Genomic DNA, 17988 nt, shown 5'->3' on the forward strand with positions numbered 1-17988 from the left:
TTCCCATCCTCATTGTCCATCTGCCTGGTGAAGTTGCACCTGGCCAAGGGTGGCCCTGAAACATATCCCCGTGTCAGTATAGCAATGTATGACTCCAGCATGATGATAATAATAAAACTGCCTCAAAGCATTGTTTAAGCATAATTATAGAAGAGAGTTGATGTTCAATTAAGTTAATCTCCATGACACTCTGCACTATTATTATTGGGGAATAATAGTAATAAAATCTACATTCAAATGGTGTTTTTAATTGTCAATAGATAAATCCAATCCAGATACGTTTTCCAGTCCGATTTCCACTGAGCTATATTATACACTGGAGTGCTAATCACCGTCTGTTTGAACGAGTCGCTTTGAAGCCACCAGCCGCCATATTGGTACTCCCTATTTCCCCCCAGTAAATAGGGAGTATGTGCGCTACAGCATCGAATAACGAGGATTTTCTCATGTTCAGGGGGGGCTTAAGACTTTTAAATAGTCAAATGCCATATAGTTTTATGTTATGTTCTAAAACTATCAAGTACTGAGAAAGTCATATGCTGAAATATTTTGCATTTTATTCATTTAAATATGTATGTTTAACATTTATAAATATATAAATAACAATATACAAAAACATATATTTACATATGTGTATACATATATATACATATATACATATACACATACTTATATATACATACATATATATATATATATATATATATATATATATATATATATATATATATATATGTATATATGTATATATAAGTATGTGTATATGTATATATGTATATATATTTAGTATGAATAACATGTAAAATATTTCAGCACCTAATTTCCTAGTAGTTGATAGTGTTAGTACATCCACTGACTGTAGAATTACCTGTGAAGCGTTTTCACACAGCCAGAAAACTGCTTGTTGTTGCAACCAAATCCTGTGGGATTCTGTGACAGTAGGGAGTAGCAAGATGGCGGCCAGTGACTTCAGTTTTTCGGCAAAATCAGCACTCCAGTGTATTATATAGCTCGGTGCCGATTTCTCTTTTTCTAAACTGGACGTTTTGCCTGACAGTCTGAACCGAGGGTTTAACCTGCCCTCAGAAGGTACGCTCCCCACATGGAATGTAGTCACGTGACCAAGGCTGATATAAACACATGTCATATGATTTCGCGTCAGTTTTCAACATGGCGCTCGGCCTCCAGCTCCCGGCGGCCGCTTCGCTGTTGGTCTTCTGCGGGGTTTTAAGTTTCCCTGTGGGCCAGGAGAAAAGAGACAGCGCCGGCTGCGGATACCAGGTTATTTATCGCGGTTTTATTGTGGTTTTACTGCTTAAAGGTTTGTTTCGTAGTTCAAGCTGATTAAGCGACTTTTACTTTCGCACATCCCTTGTTGTGAGCTGTCAGTCAGTGGAAGTTATGTTTGTGTGGTCTGCTAAAAAAAATAAATGTATTAGTGTTTAACCGCTCAACGGTGTCCTGGTACTTTTGGGCTTTTTTATTTTATTTTTTTTATTTATTTTTTGTTGAAGGCGTTGATGTTGATAAAGTGTGTCTGTGTATCCAGTCATGTCACGACACCAAGCCCACCATGCTGAATGTCCACCTGGTCCCTCACACACACGACGACGTGGGCTGGCTGAAGACCGTGGACCAGTACTTCTATGGAGGTCAGGCCCAAATCACAAGCGACACACACGCACTGCATATTGAATGAATAAATTAATTGTAAATTAGTCAGATCTTCGGATAGAAAAGGCAGATGTGTGTGTCATTGTAGATCAAAACTTAAAAAAGGGTTTTGCACGTTCAACTGATTAAAAGATGATCATCCTGGTTGCAAAAAAAAAAAAAAATCAATAAAATAAAACAAATTCTGGGGAAGAAAAGAAAAAAAATTGAGCGATTGAAACGGAATTATTGTCTGAATGTTTTACTAGGATCGCGTAGTTATAATGTGAATTTTTTTTTTTATCTGCTCAACAATAAACTTAGCATAAACAAAGTAGTCAATTTTTCTTTGCAGGAGATGGGTGTACAAGTCATAGTAGAGCCAAAGTGTTTTAGAGGTTTTGCACGTTTATCGTATTAAAAGAAAAGCATCCAGAAGAAAATGGAAACAAATGAACCTTTTTTTTTTTTTTTTCAGCAATAACAGGATTTGGGTCGCTCTTCCTTGGGGAAAAAAAACTAAATACAAACAAAGAGTTGCATTTAGATGAGTTTAATAAAATGATAATAAAGCAGATTTGGATGTGCCAAAATCAGACGTTCAGAAAAGTTCCTGGATTAATGTGGTCCTATTTACTATGAAATTAAAGAGAATGCGAAATGTGTGGTTAATGCAGGTTACAGTAGTGAAATAACCCAGATTTCAATAGGATTTAGGAAAAATGCTACAGATTTTTAGACATGTAATCCAAATCTTATTTTATTTCATAAACCGTCTAGTCTTTCTTAGTTGCAAATTTAGTAAGAATTCGGTTAAAAAAAATGAATAAAATTATGACAGAGTTACGACTTAATACCGCTTTTGCATAAATTAGGAATATATGCACAGTTACACTATTTTAATATAAACCTCACTTTTCTTTACACAGAATAAAGGTGTTTTGATGTTTCTGCACTATTCTGTCCTCTTTGTTCTTCTGTCACCTTTTTACTAGGCAAAAGAACATTTTTTTATAGTTTTATTACAGTTGCATGACAAGCTTGCATATCTCATCACTTTTGCCTCTGGGTCAGGTTTCTTATCTTCTCAGAAGAAGGCCTTCAGTGAATTAATCGGGTCATCTGATATTCATTAGAGCGTGTATTAAATCTTCAACGTGTATGGTGGACCAAAACACTATCACATATAATTTAACAGTTTTAGAGAATCCCTAAAATGAAATTGCTGTCAGAAATTTTCCGTGTGTGTGTGTGTGTAACTGTATTATATGGTTGTTTTTGAATGAGCGATGGAGGGTTTGTTGTCCAAACAGGCTAAAGAAATAGTGATCAATAGCTGATAATCAACTAAAATCACCAAATTGTCTTTTTCTTATCGGTACAAATCTATGTGTTTCTTCTCAATGATTCAGCTTTTCTACTGCCGGGTGTAAATTCTCCTTCATGTCATGACTCTGAAGGTTTTTGTTTCTTTCTTCTTTGCGTCGGTGTGTAGATCGTAACGACATCCAACACGCTGGCGTCCAGTACATTCTGGACTCTGTGGTGGATCAGCTGATAAAGAATCCAGACAGAAGGTTCATCTATGTCGAGACGGGCTTCTTCTACCGCTGGTGGAAGCAGCAGAGCCCCAGCATGCAGCAGACGGTCAAACAACTGGTTAACGAAGGTACGGGAACCAGCACCGTGCTTGTGTGTCACCACCGGGAGCATTTGAGCCCATCCTGACTGAAGACTTTCTTTTCCAGGACGGCTGGAGTTCGTGAACGGTGGCTGGTGTATGAGTGACGAGGCCACCACGCACTACAGTGCTGTCATCGATCAGATGACCATCGGGCTGAGATTTCTCAATGAGACCTTCGGGGTCTGTGGTCGTCCCCGCGTCGCCTGGCACATTGACCCCTTTGGCCACGCTCGCGAGCACGCCTCTATTTTTGCACAGGTAGTTGGAGCTAAACAAAGCTGTTCGAGAATAACGACATTTTAATCAGCATTTGGTTAATGAGAGGCTGTGAAATGAATTATAGCCCTGCATCATACAGCCTTTAACTTAAAATGTACATTTCTGGAACTTTGAGGTTACTTTTATTGAACTTTATTGTTACTTTTTTAAAAACCTAGCAGTTACTTTCTTGTAGCTCTAAGATTACTTTCCCAGAACTTACCATGACTTTCCTGGGACATAACGGTTGGTTTCCTGGAACGTAGCAGTTACTCTGGAACTTGTAAATTACTTTATTGGAGCATAATGGTTATTTTATAAGTTATCATGTGGACTAATGGTTATTTTAGGTGCAAATCTTGCTTTTGATGGGTGCTAGTTCAATTCAATTTTATTTATATAGCACCAATTCAAAACACACATCCTCTAAAGACACTTTACAAAGTCATACAGACAGATTGGTCAAAAAGTTTCCTATGGAAACCCAGTAGATTGCATCGAGTTTGCATTCACGCTTGCTGAAAGAGCGTGTAGCCACAGGGACGTCTGCATTGTCGATGGCTTTGCAGCAATCCCTCATACTGAGCATGCATGAAGCGACAGTGGAGAGGAAAACTCCCCTTTAACAGGGAAGAAAACCTGTTAGAAAAAAGACAAAGAGAATTAAAAGTTAAAATAACAACAAACAATGCAAATTGAGGAACAGTAGGAGAACTCAGCAGAGTGGAAAAAAATAGACCTTGATTCAATTCAATTCAATTTTATTTATATAGCGCCAAATCATGAAACATGTCATCTCAAGGCACTTTACAAAATCAAGTTCAATCATATTATACAGATTGGGTCAGATTATACAGATTGGTCAAAAGTGTCCTATATAAGGAAACCAGTTGATTGAATCAAAGTCCCGACAAGCAGCATTCACTCCTCCTGAAGAAGCGTAGAGCCACAGGGAGAGTCGTCTGCATTGTACATGGCTTTGCTGCAATCCCTCATACTGAGCAAGCATGAAGCGACAGTGGGAAGAAAAACTCCCCATTAACGGGAAGGAAAACCTCCGGCAGAACCGGGCTCAGTATGAACGTTCATCTGCCTCGACCGACTGGGGTTACAGAAGACAGAGCAGAGACACAACAAGAGAAACAAAAAAGCACAGAAGCACACATTGATCCAGTAATCTGTTCTACATTAGATGGTAGTAGCGGGTGAGCCGTCTTCTCTGGATGATGTCACAGTTAACAGAACGCCAGACCAGGTGTACCTACTATGAAGAAAAAGAGAGAGAGCAAAAAGTTAAAAGCTGAAATGACGACAGTCATTTCAATGTAATACAATGCAAAACTGGAGAACAGTAGACTGAAGAACAGTAGAAATCAGTAGAGTGAGAAAATTAGACCCTGATGTCCTCCAGCAGCCTAGGCCTATCACAGCACAACTATAGAGATAGCTCAGGGTAACATGCGCCACTCTAACTATAAGCTTTGTCAAAAGGGAAAGTTTTAAGATTAGTCTTAAAAATAGATAGGGTGTCTGCCTCACGGACCAAAACCGGGATGTCCTCCAGCAACCTAAGCCTATAGCAGCATAACTACAGAGATAGCTTAGGATAACCTAGGCCACTATAACTTAACCTGTCCAGCCAGATTGATAATGTGTAGCACTTTACATTCTCCACGTTATCAATCTGGGACTGCTCAGATCCAATCCGTTTGGGGAAAGGTGGCATACTCAGAAGAACCTATGAGCTTATTTGGCGAAGTGATACCTAGTGCCGCCTACCAAAGGTTGGTTTAAGCCAATCACAGTACCAAATTAAAATCTAAGTGGCACACACCATGAGAAACCACAACAAGGTAAGCTATTCAAGGCACTTCTTGCTGTTCTACTTTCAAAGAATTGTGGATTCTTACCAAATAGATGTGATGGCAGCAGCTATGTATGCTTCCTCTTGCGCTGCCATGTTTGTGTTGGTTCAGCTGTTGTCCATTGTCTCCTGAACGTCTCCTGAGGTATTTGGAAACAGCAATGGAGCGACACCAAGATCAAGGACTGAGGTGGCAGCCGAAGCATGACGTTGGAGCAGGGTTGGGCTCTGTTTTGGTGTTTCCAGGAGAGGAGAACACTGTTCAGGTTATTGGCTCTGTCCAGACCTCCATCCATCTGATCATCCTTCTGCTTGGAGCTGGAACTTGCCCTCCACCTTCTTCGGTGCACTCCCTGGTTGTTTGACTTGGAGTTGTTTCTTTTTCACTCAATTGTCAGTCTCCCTCCCTGAATGCTCACTTACTTGGTTAAGCCTTTTGTAAGGTCACTGGTGATCTAGGGTTTAATGGGGGAGTGCCTCAATACATGCTGCAGATAATTGGCTTTGTAGTGAGATGCAGTCAGAGCTCTGCGGTTTGTCACGTTCCAGATGGGATACGACGGCTTCTTCTTCGGCCGCTTGGACTACCAGGACCGCAATCGCAGAAGGAAGGAGAAGGAGCAGGAACTTCTCTGGAGAGCCTCTGACAGCCTCACGCCACCGATGGCCGACCTCTTCACCGGTAAACGTTCCTCTGTTGTACTTCATTACCAGAGAAAGCTGCTGTAGCCGAATGTGAAAAGGCCTTTTTTTTTTTTTTTTCATCCAGGAATTCTTCCTAATGGATACAACCCTCCTACTGGATTCTGCTGGGACCAGCTCTGCAGTGACGACCCAATCAGAGACGACCCTGACCTTGAAGATTACAACGTTGATGATGTTGTTCAGCGCTTTCTGCGTGCCGCCAAGAGTCAGGTTTGTCAAAACTCTTACGACCTTTTAGCAGCCAGTTAAGACCTCATTAATGTTATAATGTACATTTCATACATTTAGAGTCGGATTACAAATATGAATTGTGTTTTTGCTGCCAAGCAGATATTAAGTTTTAATGGAGCGTTAAGTAAGAAATTTACTGCAAAATCAACCTAAAACATTCTCAATTGTCACCTGGGATGGAAGTAACATTCCCTATTGGCAATCAGTCCTCTCCATCAACAATGTCACATTTTTCTCCTATCGATCCTAGAGGTACGGTGCGGAACTACTTTGGTGCAGGGTGCAGCCTGTGTTTACTTCCTGCTTCCTGAGCCAGTCATATGGGAGTTCCCAGGGTTGCTAAAACAGAGAATTACCACATTTTCTAAAAGAGAAATATGGAAATATAATCTTAAAATACAAAAACTTTCTAGCCTAATGACAAAGAAGCCTTCTTGTGCCCTTATTGTCACTGCATGAAAACTTTAATCAAATGTGTTTTATCAAGACACTTCTCGGTTCAATGTTATTTGCCAAAGTTACTAGGAGCCATTGTTAAGGGGCTAAAAGCCTGGAGATTGTCAACCCATGGTGCAGTGGTGTCAAATTTCAGTCCTCCAGAGCTGCCGCCCTGCATCTTTTGGATCTGTCCCAAGTCCAACACATCTTGATTAAATGACTGATTTACTCCTAACACTCTCAGGTTCAGAGTCCTGCTAATGACCTAATTATGTGAGTTGGGCTTGTTGAAGCTGAAACAAATCTAAAAGCAGGACACTGGCACTTGAGGACTGGAGTTGGACTCCTGTGATCTTGAGTATGCATCATCAGATCACTTGGCTGCATTCAGATCAGTAAACCCGCAATGAGTAGGAGAGCTGGTTTATGGGGGGAAGAAAAGTCACAAAACTCCTCAACTCTTTCTACTTTTTCGCTATTGTTTAATATTATCAGTGGATTTTCCCAACTCAACTTGCTGTTATGTTTCCTACATTTTTGTTCTGGTTATGTGTTGGAAACATTGTTATTCTTTGTTTCTCTAAGGCTTTAGTGTACAAGACCAATCACATCATTATGACCATGGGCTCAGACTTTCAATACGAGAACGCCAACCTGTGGTACAAGAACCTGGACAAGCTGATCCGCTACGTCAACGCCCAGCAGGCCAATGGGAGCAACGTCAACGTGCTCTATTCCACTCCATCCTGCTATCTGCAGGAGCTGCACCGAGCAAACCTCACTTGGTAAGGCTGCCTCAGAAACGTGCTTTTGTTGGAGCAGGATCGTGTAGCCTGACGATTATAAATATGAACAACAGTTAAATCAACCACGTTTCTCTTCTTTGTTAAGGTCTCTGAAGACGGACGATTTCTTTCCCTATGCGGACAATTCTCATAACTTCTGGACGGGATACTTCACTAGCCGGCCAGCACTGAAACGTTACGAGAGGATCAGCAACAGCAACCTGCAGGTAATTCCCAAAGATGGAAAACTGAACTTTATTATGTAAGACATTTCCTTATTTATGAAGTGTTGAAATTCTTTCAACTTAGTACTTGTTCAGATATATAGTTAGATACATTTCTATTTGTCTGTTTTTGATATTCAACAGTCTTGTAATCAGCTGGAGGTTCTGGGTGGTCCAATATCCAGGAAGGGACTGTTTGGACAGGGTGACAGCGAGACTTTGAGTGAGTTTTATTTATTTATTTTCTTTCTTTCTACTAAAGATCTAGTTTGTTTATCATTTCATAGTGTTGGGGGCTTATTATTACATTTCTCCTCCAACAGATTCTTTCCAATGTCTGTTAGTTGCTCCAAAGGCTTTCCAGAACTTGATCTACCATTTACTCTCAATACTGGCTCTTCAAATGTCAAATTTTTAGTAGCGCAAAGTCCAAGAAAATGTCTAAACGTTTATTATAGTATATTTGGTAAAGTAACCAGAAGAACCTAGATATCCAATCAACTAAAATCTGCAGGAGTCACAATTGTAAAAGGTTAGACTTTTCTTCTGTTCATTCTTTGATCATTTACCCAACATCTCTGTGGTTTCTATATTTGTATTTCAGATGAGTAATATCCACAAAAGCCTGAAATATTTGCCTCTGGTTTCCTTATTGAAAAGTTTTGTCCATCACTTTTAATTCCTGACAGTCTATATAGGCTATTTATGGACTTGGGTTTCTTAATATTGTCTTTATTAATAAACAAGATGTTTATGGTGCAGTTTGAATCACTTTAGTAAACAGCGTTCCATCATATAGTTTTCTTTTAAGAGCTGCAACATAAAAGACTAGTTTAAGCCTTCTAGCTGCACCTTTTTTATGCATTAGGGTTAGAAGCCGGCCCAATAATCAGTATCGGTATCGGCCTTAAAAAACCTGTATCGGTCGATCTCTAATTAGGGTGTCCAGTCTAGTCCCCGCAGCAATTTTTTTTTTTTTTTTTAATAAATCTCTTGTTAAAGTTTCCAGACCACTTTCTGATTGCTGTTTTTTTTTCCCACTGGTTTGCAGGGAAAGCGATGGCTGTGGCTCAGCACCATGATGCAGTGTCTGGAACAGAGAAACAGCATGTTGCAAACGACTACGCCCAGAGGCTGGCCAAAGGCTGGCAACACTGTCAGGTATTCAGAAAAGATAACGTCATCTAATTTAGTCCTGCATTAAATCTTCCTGCTATTATTGGTGTTCTGTGTAGAACCGGCATTATTCGGGCGGATTATGATGCAATCTTGCCCACAACCCAGTTTTTGTCGGATGCAGCATGTTTTATCTCTGTCCTTGGCAGGTTTTGGTCAGTAATAGTTTGGCTTCTCTCACTGGCTCCTCTGCTGAAAGAATTTACTGTGATAACCTCAACGTCAGTGTGTGTCCTCTTACCGAGTCCAGCAAAAAGGTGAACATGCCGACACGAACACTCATAACATGATGTAAAGTAAACCTGGATCTAATAATGGTTTAATTAATCCACATCTTATCCACAATAAGCGTTCTTGATGTTCATATGGTCTGAACAAGCATCTATTAATGTTTTTGATGATTATTTTTTTTTTTTTACTCATAAGCTGTTTCTGTCTTACCACTGTTGTTTAGTTCTCAGTCAGTGTGTACAACCCTCTGGGACGGACTGTCACTTGGCCCGTCAGGCTGCCGGTCAATGGAACGGCCTACAGCGTAATTGATGCTCAAGGCAACTCTGTGGACAGTCAGGTTTGTAGATGCCGTCACACTGGAGCATCACTCTGTTCCTCATTTATTAGTAACTAAGCCCCGGATTCCACTTCCTCTGTGCTTGTTCAATTCATGTCCGACCGACGGAGTGGCTGCTTTATGTTAATTAATGAGCACGGTTCCACGTTCTCCGTCACTACTCCAAACATCGCTGTCGTCGTTTACCACCAAAATACAGAACAACTCCAATCTTATGTTCCTTTCCGGTTGGTTAGGCTCCGACTGGGTCAGGCTCCACAGTTGCAATTGTACCGACCAGGAAAAAGAACATCAACAACCTCCGGTTTGCTCAATTTTAATAATTTAAATAGAGATCGTTAACCACAAATTAAATACTTAGTCTTTTTTTTTTAAATATTCACAATAACATTAACTGTTTTAATTAAGTATTGGATGCAAACCACTCTTTTTTTGCACCAAAAAAGGAAGAAAATTTGTCATTTCAATTCAATTTTATTTGTATAGTGCCAATTCATGAAACATGTCATCTCGAGGCACTCTACAAAGTCAAATTCAATCATATTATACAGATTGGTCAAAATGTCTTATATAAGGGAACCAGTTGATTGCATCAAAGTCCCGACATGCAGCATTCACTCCTTGGGAAGCGTAGAGCCACAGGGAGAGTCGTCTGCATTGTCCATGGCTTTGCAGCAATCCCTCATACTGAGCAAGCATGGAGCGACAGTGGGAAGAAAAACTCCCCATTAACGGGAAGTCAAACCTCCAGCAGAACCAGGCTCAGTATGAAACGGTCATCTGCCTCAACCGGGTACAGGAGCAGAGGATGTGGAATTACGGGGTAACTCCGCCCACATTAAAGTATTAATTTGAGCAAAACGTAACTGTGTAACCTCACGACCGCTTCCTTCTATGTATGGAAGGTGCTTCCTCTGTCAGGAGCCACTCAGGAAGTAAGGAGGAATCGAGGCTTTGCCGTCAACGAGCTGGTGTTCCAGGTTCAGGCTCCTCCTCTGGGCTACAGCACGTATTCTGTGTCCCTGCTTCAGGATCAGCCACCTCCTTCTTTACCTCAACATGGAGCGCCCACTGTCATCCAAAATAAGGTGTTTATGCGTCATTGTCGTACACATTTTTATGGAGAAAATGTTAGTTATGTCTTTTCAGAAAAGAAATGAGCTACTCTGATTGCATCCCACTTAGAAATAACCATAACGGAATCCAGCCTGAATAGGGATTTGTTCTTAAATGATGCGTTTATGTGCTACAGTTCCTGCAAGTGACCTTTGACCCTGACACGGGCCTCTTGACCGGTCTCAGCAACCTGGAAACCAAACAGACCATAAAGCTGACGCAGAATTTCTACTGGTTGGTGTTTCTTGCAAAGCACAAACGGAGAACACATTTAAGCAAATTTATTTTTTCCACCCATATGCCGCCACATGACGAAGATCATGTGTGTATTTTTGGATATTTTAGGTACAACGCCAGCGACGGCAACAGCCCCGAGAGTCAGCAGACCTCCGGAGCCTACATCTTCAGACCGAACTCCTCCACGCCTTTCATGGTCAACAGTAAGGCCAAAGTGGAGCGCTTTCAGGTAGAGTGGGCAGCATCCTGGTTAGTGTTCTCAGTTTTAACCCGGCTGTAGGAGCTATTTCTCTATTTTTGTTTTAGAACTCAGATTATTTAGTTTGTTTGTATTTATTTGGTTATTTGTTGCATTTTTGTTTGAAAGTAGTTGTTTTAGAATACAATTATTTCTTATTGAATTGTTTAATTAGTTAATTGATTTTGTTTGGGGTTTTGGGTGTGTCTGGTGTATAAATACATGGACTCCAGGTAGCTCAGGAGGAAAGTGGGTGGGCTTATGTTTTTTTTTTTTTACCAGTCTTCCATTGCTGCAGTCTGTCAGTCTACCAGTCCTTTCAGGAAACCAAGGCAGGAGAGGCGGCGAGTAGTTTTTCAGTTTGTACCATGTTTATTTTTTCCTGAAGAAACCTGAAATAAACTCACGGAACTGCATTTTGAGAATTTTTGAGAATTTTTTGTACTGCGTAAAACCGGAAACCCACAATTCATCAAGTGACTATTTGATTTAAATTTATTTTTTGTTTGTTTACTTTTAAGTTTTTTTTTCATAAACAAGTAGTCACTACACCGACGTTAATCTAAAACCTTTTTTAATTTTTATTTTAACTCTCTGACCTAGTATCTAACGTTGACAAAATAACTGATCAATTTAGTTTCTTTAGAGCAGCATCTGCAGATGAGATTTCCTTACAACAAGATTGTAAAAAAAAATATAAAAATTCCCACACAGTTGAGTGATGAAACCGGTCAACAAATCCAGGGTATACTTGTAATTTAGTAATATTGTACCCCCAGAACACGGTGGTGCAGGAGGTGCGGCAGTGGTTTGCTCCGTGGGTGTCTCAGGTGGTCCGTCTTTATGCCGACAGCAAAGCTGTGGAGCTGGAGTGGACCGTCGGACCCGTGCCAGTAAAGTGAGTGTCTACTCCCAAACATTTGTGGGTTAGGAGAAAAAAAAATCGTAGGTTTAATATGTAGGTGTTTTATGTCCTTTTTGTGGTCCGGGAATGTATTTGTTTGCTTTTAAAATGCGTTACATTTGCTCTGCATCCCTCAGCGATGGACAGGGGAAGGAGGTGATCACTCGTCTGGACACCAGCATTAAGACCGCTGAAATTTTCTACACAGACTCCAACGGCAGGGAAGTCCTGCAGCGAAGGTACGATAAGGAGATATAAATATCTTTTGTTTTCTTTAATAGAGACAACTAAAATAGTGGTTCAGAATTTTGGGATTTTCTTTCCAACAGGAAAGACTACCGTCCTACGTGGCAGCTGAAGCAGACAGAGCCCATTGCTGGAAATTACTACCCCATCAACTCTCGTGCCTTTATAAAGGTCCTTTTCATTTGCTAATGAGTTTGTCAGTGTTTTAATAAATGTTCTGCAATCCTTCCTATAGTTTAGTTTATGTCCGTGTTCAGGATGACGTGGATCAACTCACAGTAGTGACAGATCGCTCACAAGGAGGAGGGAGCATATACAACGGATCTCTGGAGATCATGGTAAGGTGTCTCTGACGGTTAATTTATTTATTTAAAAACACCTTTTAAGAGGGTTCAAGCAAATCCTGTTGCAATATTTTTTATCACACATTTAGGTGTATATAAAGACACACCTTACATGGGTCTAAACATTAAAAGGACAATTGCATGTACAATTTATAGTGAGCTTCTGCAAAACGGTGGCTTAAATTACTTTTGCTGTGGAGATTTTCCATGTTTTCCATCTAGGGCTGACAGTGCAGCGTTCTAATCAGTCTAAATTCTTCCCTGTAGTCAGACAGTTGTTAGCTAAATTGGTCGGACCGCCTTGGTTGTTGAAGCACTCGGTGCAGACTGAGCATCTCCACAGCAAAGCATGAGAATGCGTAACAGTTGGTGGGTCATTGCTGCATCATTCAATAAAATGATTATATATATATATTATGTCTTTGAGTTGTGATGCCAATGTCATTGAATTTCTTGCCATGTCCAAGGAAGTCAATGGCAGATAGAATTACACATGCTAGCTATGAAGGCAGAAAATTCAAGGTGCAATAGTTTGACAGGGATGGTAAAGTTGGCAGATCTCAATTAGGACTTGAAAAATAGGGCAGATCTGTTCAGTGGTGACAAGCAGCACATCTTGGAAACTGGTTTGAGTGTGCAAGTTATTTTTTTTGTGTGCACCTTTTTTACAATCTTAACTTATTGGAAATGGCGTATCATTACTCTCCAGCTCCACCGCCGGCTGCTGTACGACGACTACCGAGGCGTTGGCGAAGCTCTCGATGAGCGATCTGAAATCTTCCCAGACGGGCTGGTGGTCCGCGGTCGCCTCCTCCTCTCCCTTGAGCGTCCCGCCGTCGCTGCCGACACGCATCGTCCCCTAGCCCAGGAGGTCGTATCACAGCCGCTGTTGTCGTTTACGGATGGAGGCCTGAGCCAAAACACTGCGCTGGAGGTGAATGGGATGGGGTGGGGTTATTTGTTCTGACTAGATCTCAGCTGCTGTTTCTGGTGTCCCTTTTTCTTATTACATTCATTCTGGCTTAATATCAGGTGGGCAAATTCCAGCAGGTGGATAACTGCAACTGCTAAGAGGTCTTAGATGTTCAGGTTGGAACCAAAATCATTGGTTCACATTTGGATCACTTCTTCTTCTTTTTTTTTTTCAATTGTAGTTTTCAGGTCTCCAGGCTTCGCTGCCCCCTGCTGTCCACCTCCTGACGCTGAGTCAGTGGGATGACGAGTCGGTCCTGCTGAGGCTGGAGCATCAGTTCCAGAGCTGGGAGAGCAAAGTCAACTCTCAGCCCGTCACAGTCAACCTTCAGGTCAGAAATTCAAAAGTCATGACAGACTTGATGTATAAGCCATTATTGGAGCATTGGTGAAATATGTTACTAGCAACTTATAAGTTTAAAGATAGTGAGCTGCATGCAAGTCTGTTTGGGTGTGGCCAATTAACTGGTTTAGTAAAATTGTGTTTTGCAAAACTATTTAACCACCTTGGCTGTTCTTATATTTTGTTGTCCCACATTGCCACTTTGGAGGAGTCTCTGAGCTCGCCACATCTTGCCCCCTGGGATTTTTTTCCCCTGTCCTTCAAGGCAGAACTGCTCCAGCTCCTCCATGTTTGATGGTTCTCGCTTGTCAACCGCGATCTTCAAGTCTAACCACAGATTCTCAATTGGATTTAGGCCTGGACTTTGACTAGACCCTCCCAACACATTCAAATGTGTTGTGTTAAACCAATCAAGTGTTTTAGCCGCATGCTTCTGGTCAGTGTCCTGCTGCAAGGTGAACCTCCACCCCAGACTCCTTTGGTCTCGGTGCTTCCTCTCTGATCAGTGCCTTAGCAGGTTTGTTGTGGTACCGTGTGCTTTCCGTCTGTAGATGGTACTCTCAGGGGTATTTTTTTAACACTTGTACTTCTCAACAACTTTGTCTCAGATTTGTTTGGAGAGCTCCTTGGTATTCATGGTGTGATGCCTCTCTTGTTTAGTGGTGCTGCAGCCTCTGGCGCCTTTCACAAAACATGTTTTATACAGACTGATCATGTGACACACAGGTAGACTTCATTTCACTAATTATGTGACTTTTCAAGTTAAATGGGTCGCACCAGAACTTTTTAAGGGCTTCATAGCAAAGCGGTTGGATATACAGTTTATGTACAAGCCAAATTTCTATTTTTTTTAATTTTTTTTCTGTATACTGTTCACTTCAACACACCTTCTTTTTATATCCATTTTAACAATTTGGTTTCTGCTCCTTCTTTTGCACAGAAACTGTTTTCCACTCTGGATGTTTTGGGTTTTTCTGAGCTGAACCTTTCCGCCAATCAGTGGAAGGAAGAGATGAGCCGCTTTGATTGGACGCCTGAGAAAGGTAGAGCACAGCCACGCCTGGCTGGGAATATGATGACAATTGAGCTAACAGCTACTGTATACTACAAAAAGGCATTAAAGATGTGTAACCAAGGTGGGGAAAACTTTGGAAATGCACAACGAATAAAAAAAAAAAAACGCCCGTTTGAGTGACAGAATTTGATTAAACTAGTTATTTTTATTTTTTACTTTTAAATGTCTTAACTGAAGCCTTCTCAAATTTGTTTTTTCAAAGCATTTTTTTTTTTGACCAGCAATTAGAACACCTTGCAAACTGTCTATGGTGTTGAAAAGCCACATTGTGTAGCTGTGCATCAGCTATTCACCAAGTTTTTATATTTTTCTGGGGGGTAGGGAGATAACCAAAAAGTGCTAAAGTTTTTTTTTTTTTTGTTTTTTTGGGGGGGGGGGGGGGATAATGCCCAGTTTGAGCTGTAAGTGTTGTTTCAAAGACTGGGCTAAATTCCTGCTTTAAAACAAATTCAACTGGCAACCCAAAGGCAAACATTGACATGGAGATCAGCAGACCCTCCATCTGAATGCTCGGGGATTTGCATCATCTGGCAGTTTTTTTTAACCGGTCACAGATCAATTAGTTGCCTGGAAGCTGCAGAGTCATCTACAGCTCAGAGGGCTAATTGAGCAGAGGATGAACACAAAAATTGACTGTCACATTTTAACTCTACAATGGTGGTAATTGCTGCCTCATTACAATCAGCAGCACTGTGCAGAACAGCTCCCTCCAGGTACAAATTAAACTGTAATATAATGAGCCATAAATTTTTGTTTCACAGCAGGGCGTTTTTAACAAGACATGTTTTATGTCGCTTCTTCTGTTTGGGGAGGGACCTGGTGCGTTTAGTGCTAATAAAGCATAAACTAGGTTTTATTATACATTTAGTATTTTTATTTATATGCTCTAAGATGGGATATTGTTTTCTTTTTTTTTTTTGACAAAGCTGCATCTGTGTTTACAGAGGAGAAGCCTCTGCTGAAGACGTTTGAGGATCCCTCCGTGTGGGAAGTCACCTTGAGGCCGATGGAGATCCGAACCTTCCTACTCAGGGTCACATTAAAATAACCAATCACATGCATCAAAATGATACCACTTGAATCTAATTGAAAGGGATTTTTTTTTTTTATTGTATTTTTACCCATCTTACTTTTTGGCTAGGGACAGGCATTTGAATCAAAAACCTTTATTGAAAATCATGAGCACACTTATGTTGATTGTTGTTCATATAAAGCTGCCTTGCACTGTTGAACAGGATTGGTCCAGAAGCGTATCTGAATCAGGAGTTGTTGGCCTATCGCTAGGTTATTTTTTAGATTTTATTTTTCTTTGTTTCGTGCCACAGTGACATTAATGAACACGGATTAAGCTTCAGATGTAACTGACAGCAAAGGGAAAAAACATTTCCAGAGGTTAATACACGGTGCCTTCTTTAAAGCTAACCTTAAACGTCATTTTAAGGGGGGTTTTTTTTGCTGCAGATTCACATAAGAGTAATGAGATTTTCAGAAGCTGCTGCTACCATCTTCTTTGGAGAAAAGCTATCATACAAATTTGGCTCAGCTGATCAAAATGTGATGTTACAGGACACAAAAAATAAATCTAAGCCTAATAGCTGTTTAGAGATTGATCTTACAAAAGAGTTCAATGGAAATCAGGATGCCCCACAAAAACAATTACTGCTCTGAAAATAAAACGTATCAACAGGTTACTTTACTACAGATACAACTGTGCTGCTAAACAGTGCATAATACTCCCATTTTATCATATTTTTTACATGTAACCACAATATGAGGCTTTCATGGAACCAACAGTGGAAGATTAGTTTGAACAGCAAAAGTAGCTATTCCAGTGTTACTAGCAGCTTTTCTGTTTTGCAAATGTTTGCCCATTGAACTCGGCCATAGCCTTGCAGTAAAAGGCGTTTCCTGTTACGGAAGTGCACTACACACATTGGCTTATAACAGGAAGTAAAGATTAATTGATTAGTTTGAACTTTGTGCTGGAGTCCCTTATCTCTACTATGAATGTAGACGACTGTTATTGGTACCAACAGATAGAGCATGTTACATTTATTAACATTAAATTAAATGATGCTAAAAATATTTTTGAATCTTGGGGCACTGAATGTCTTTCCATGAAGCTCCATTAGATGTGGACTAGGTGCACAATTTTAATCTTGGCCTTGTTAGAATAGCAAATTGATCAAAGTTAAATAATAACAAACCCCACCACAAGGTTCCTACTACATTTCCCCTGGATCGTCTCTATATTTACATGTTTAAATCTGACTTGTTTGCACGGGATTATTCCTAAAGTTTTATACGTCTTATTTGCAAATGTTTTATAAATATGCCCTGTGTTCATCATAAGCAGAACTACTTAAAGAAAGCCGTCTGGTTTAGACCACAGATGAGTTAAGAGGGCAAAGCTGAGGTGAAATGATGCCTAATGAAAGCGGTTATTCATCTGTGGATCCTATCACTCAAAAACCAGATCTAGCAAATATTTCTACTGAAACATAAGTAGCGATGAGGAATATCATAGATAAAAACACATAATCTGAACATAAACCCATGAGTAAAAATTATTATTACTTATACTTTAAGTAACAGAATAAGGAAGATTATGGAAAAAGTCATTTTCCATGGAGAATTATTTTTCCCCCCTGAATTATCCAGACTTGGAAAATAAAATTTTAGACTCCTGCCTGAACACTTCATACATTCCCACAAATCACATTCGCTTCCATTTACTGCAAACAAATGGCAGCTGACGGGGATTGAATCTCTATTCCTTTATTTCTTATGCACTGTGAAATTTATTAACCATCTGCACATTTGTAAACAATTTAAAGCAGCAAGTACAGAATATTTCCATGTCTGTAGACCAACTGGTGCCAAATTGTACTGTGCAATAAAAAAAAAAAAAAAAGATCTACTCA

At 40.3% G+C, this 17988-nt stretch overlaps 1 protein-coding gene across 1 annotated transcript; it reads left to right on the top strand.

Annotated features, from left to right (window-relative positions):
• Positions 1–1161: 1161 nt before the first annotated feature.
• On the top strand, positions 1162–17927 carry LOC105937065 (mannosidase, alpha, class 2B, member 1). The gene is made up of 23 exons (XM_012878194.3): positions 1162–1281; positions 1550–1652; positions 3149–3322; positions 3402–3595; positions 6009–6141; positions 6229–6374; positions 7419–7618; positions 7725–7845; positions 7987–8065; positions 8894–9003; positions 9168–9275; positions 9473–9589; positions 10495–10677; positions 10842–10939; positions 11051–11171; positions 11960–12078; positions 12222–12323; positions 12414–12501; positions 12588–12668; positions 13384–13608; positions 13829–13978; positions 14930–15032; positions 16009–17927. Exons 1-23 carry the CDS (start codon positions 1171–1173, stop codon positions 16110–16112), a joined length of 2970 nt encoding a protein of 989 aa, XP_012733648.3. The 5' UTR covers positions 1162–1170; the 3' UTR covers positions 16113–17927.
• Positions 17928–17988: the final 61 nt, after the last annotated feature.

Source organism: Fundulus heteroclitus, unplaced genomic scaffold (assembly GCF_011125445.2).
Source record: "Fundulus heteroclitus isolate FHET01 unplaced genomic scaffold, MU-UCD_Fhet_4.1 scaffold_181, whole genome shotgun sequence".
Taxonomy (NCBI): Eukaryota; Metazoa; Chordata; class Actinopteri; order Cyprinodontiformes; family Fundulidae; genus Fundulus; species Fundulus heteroclitus.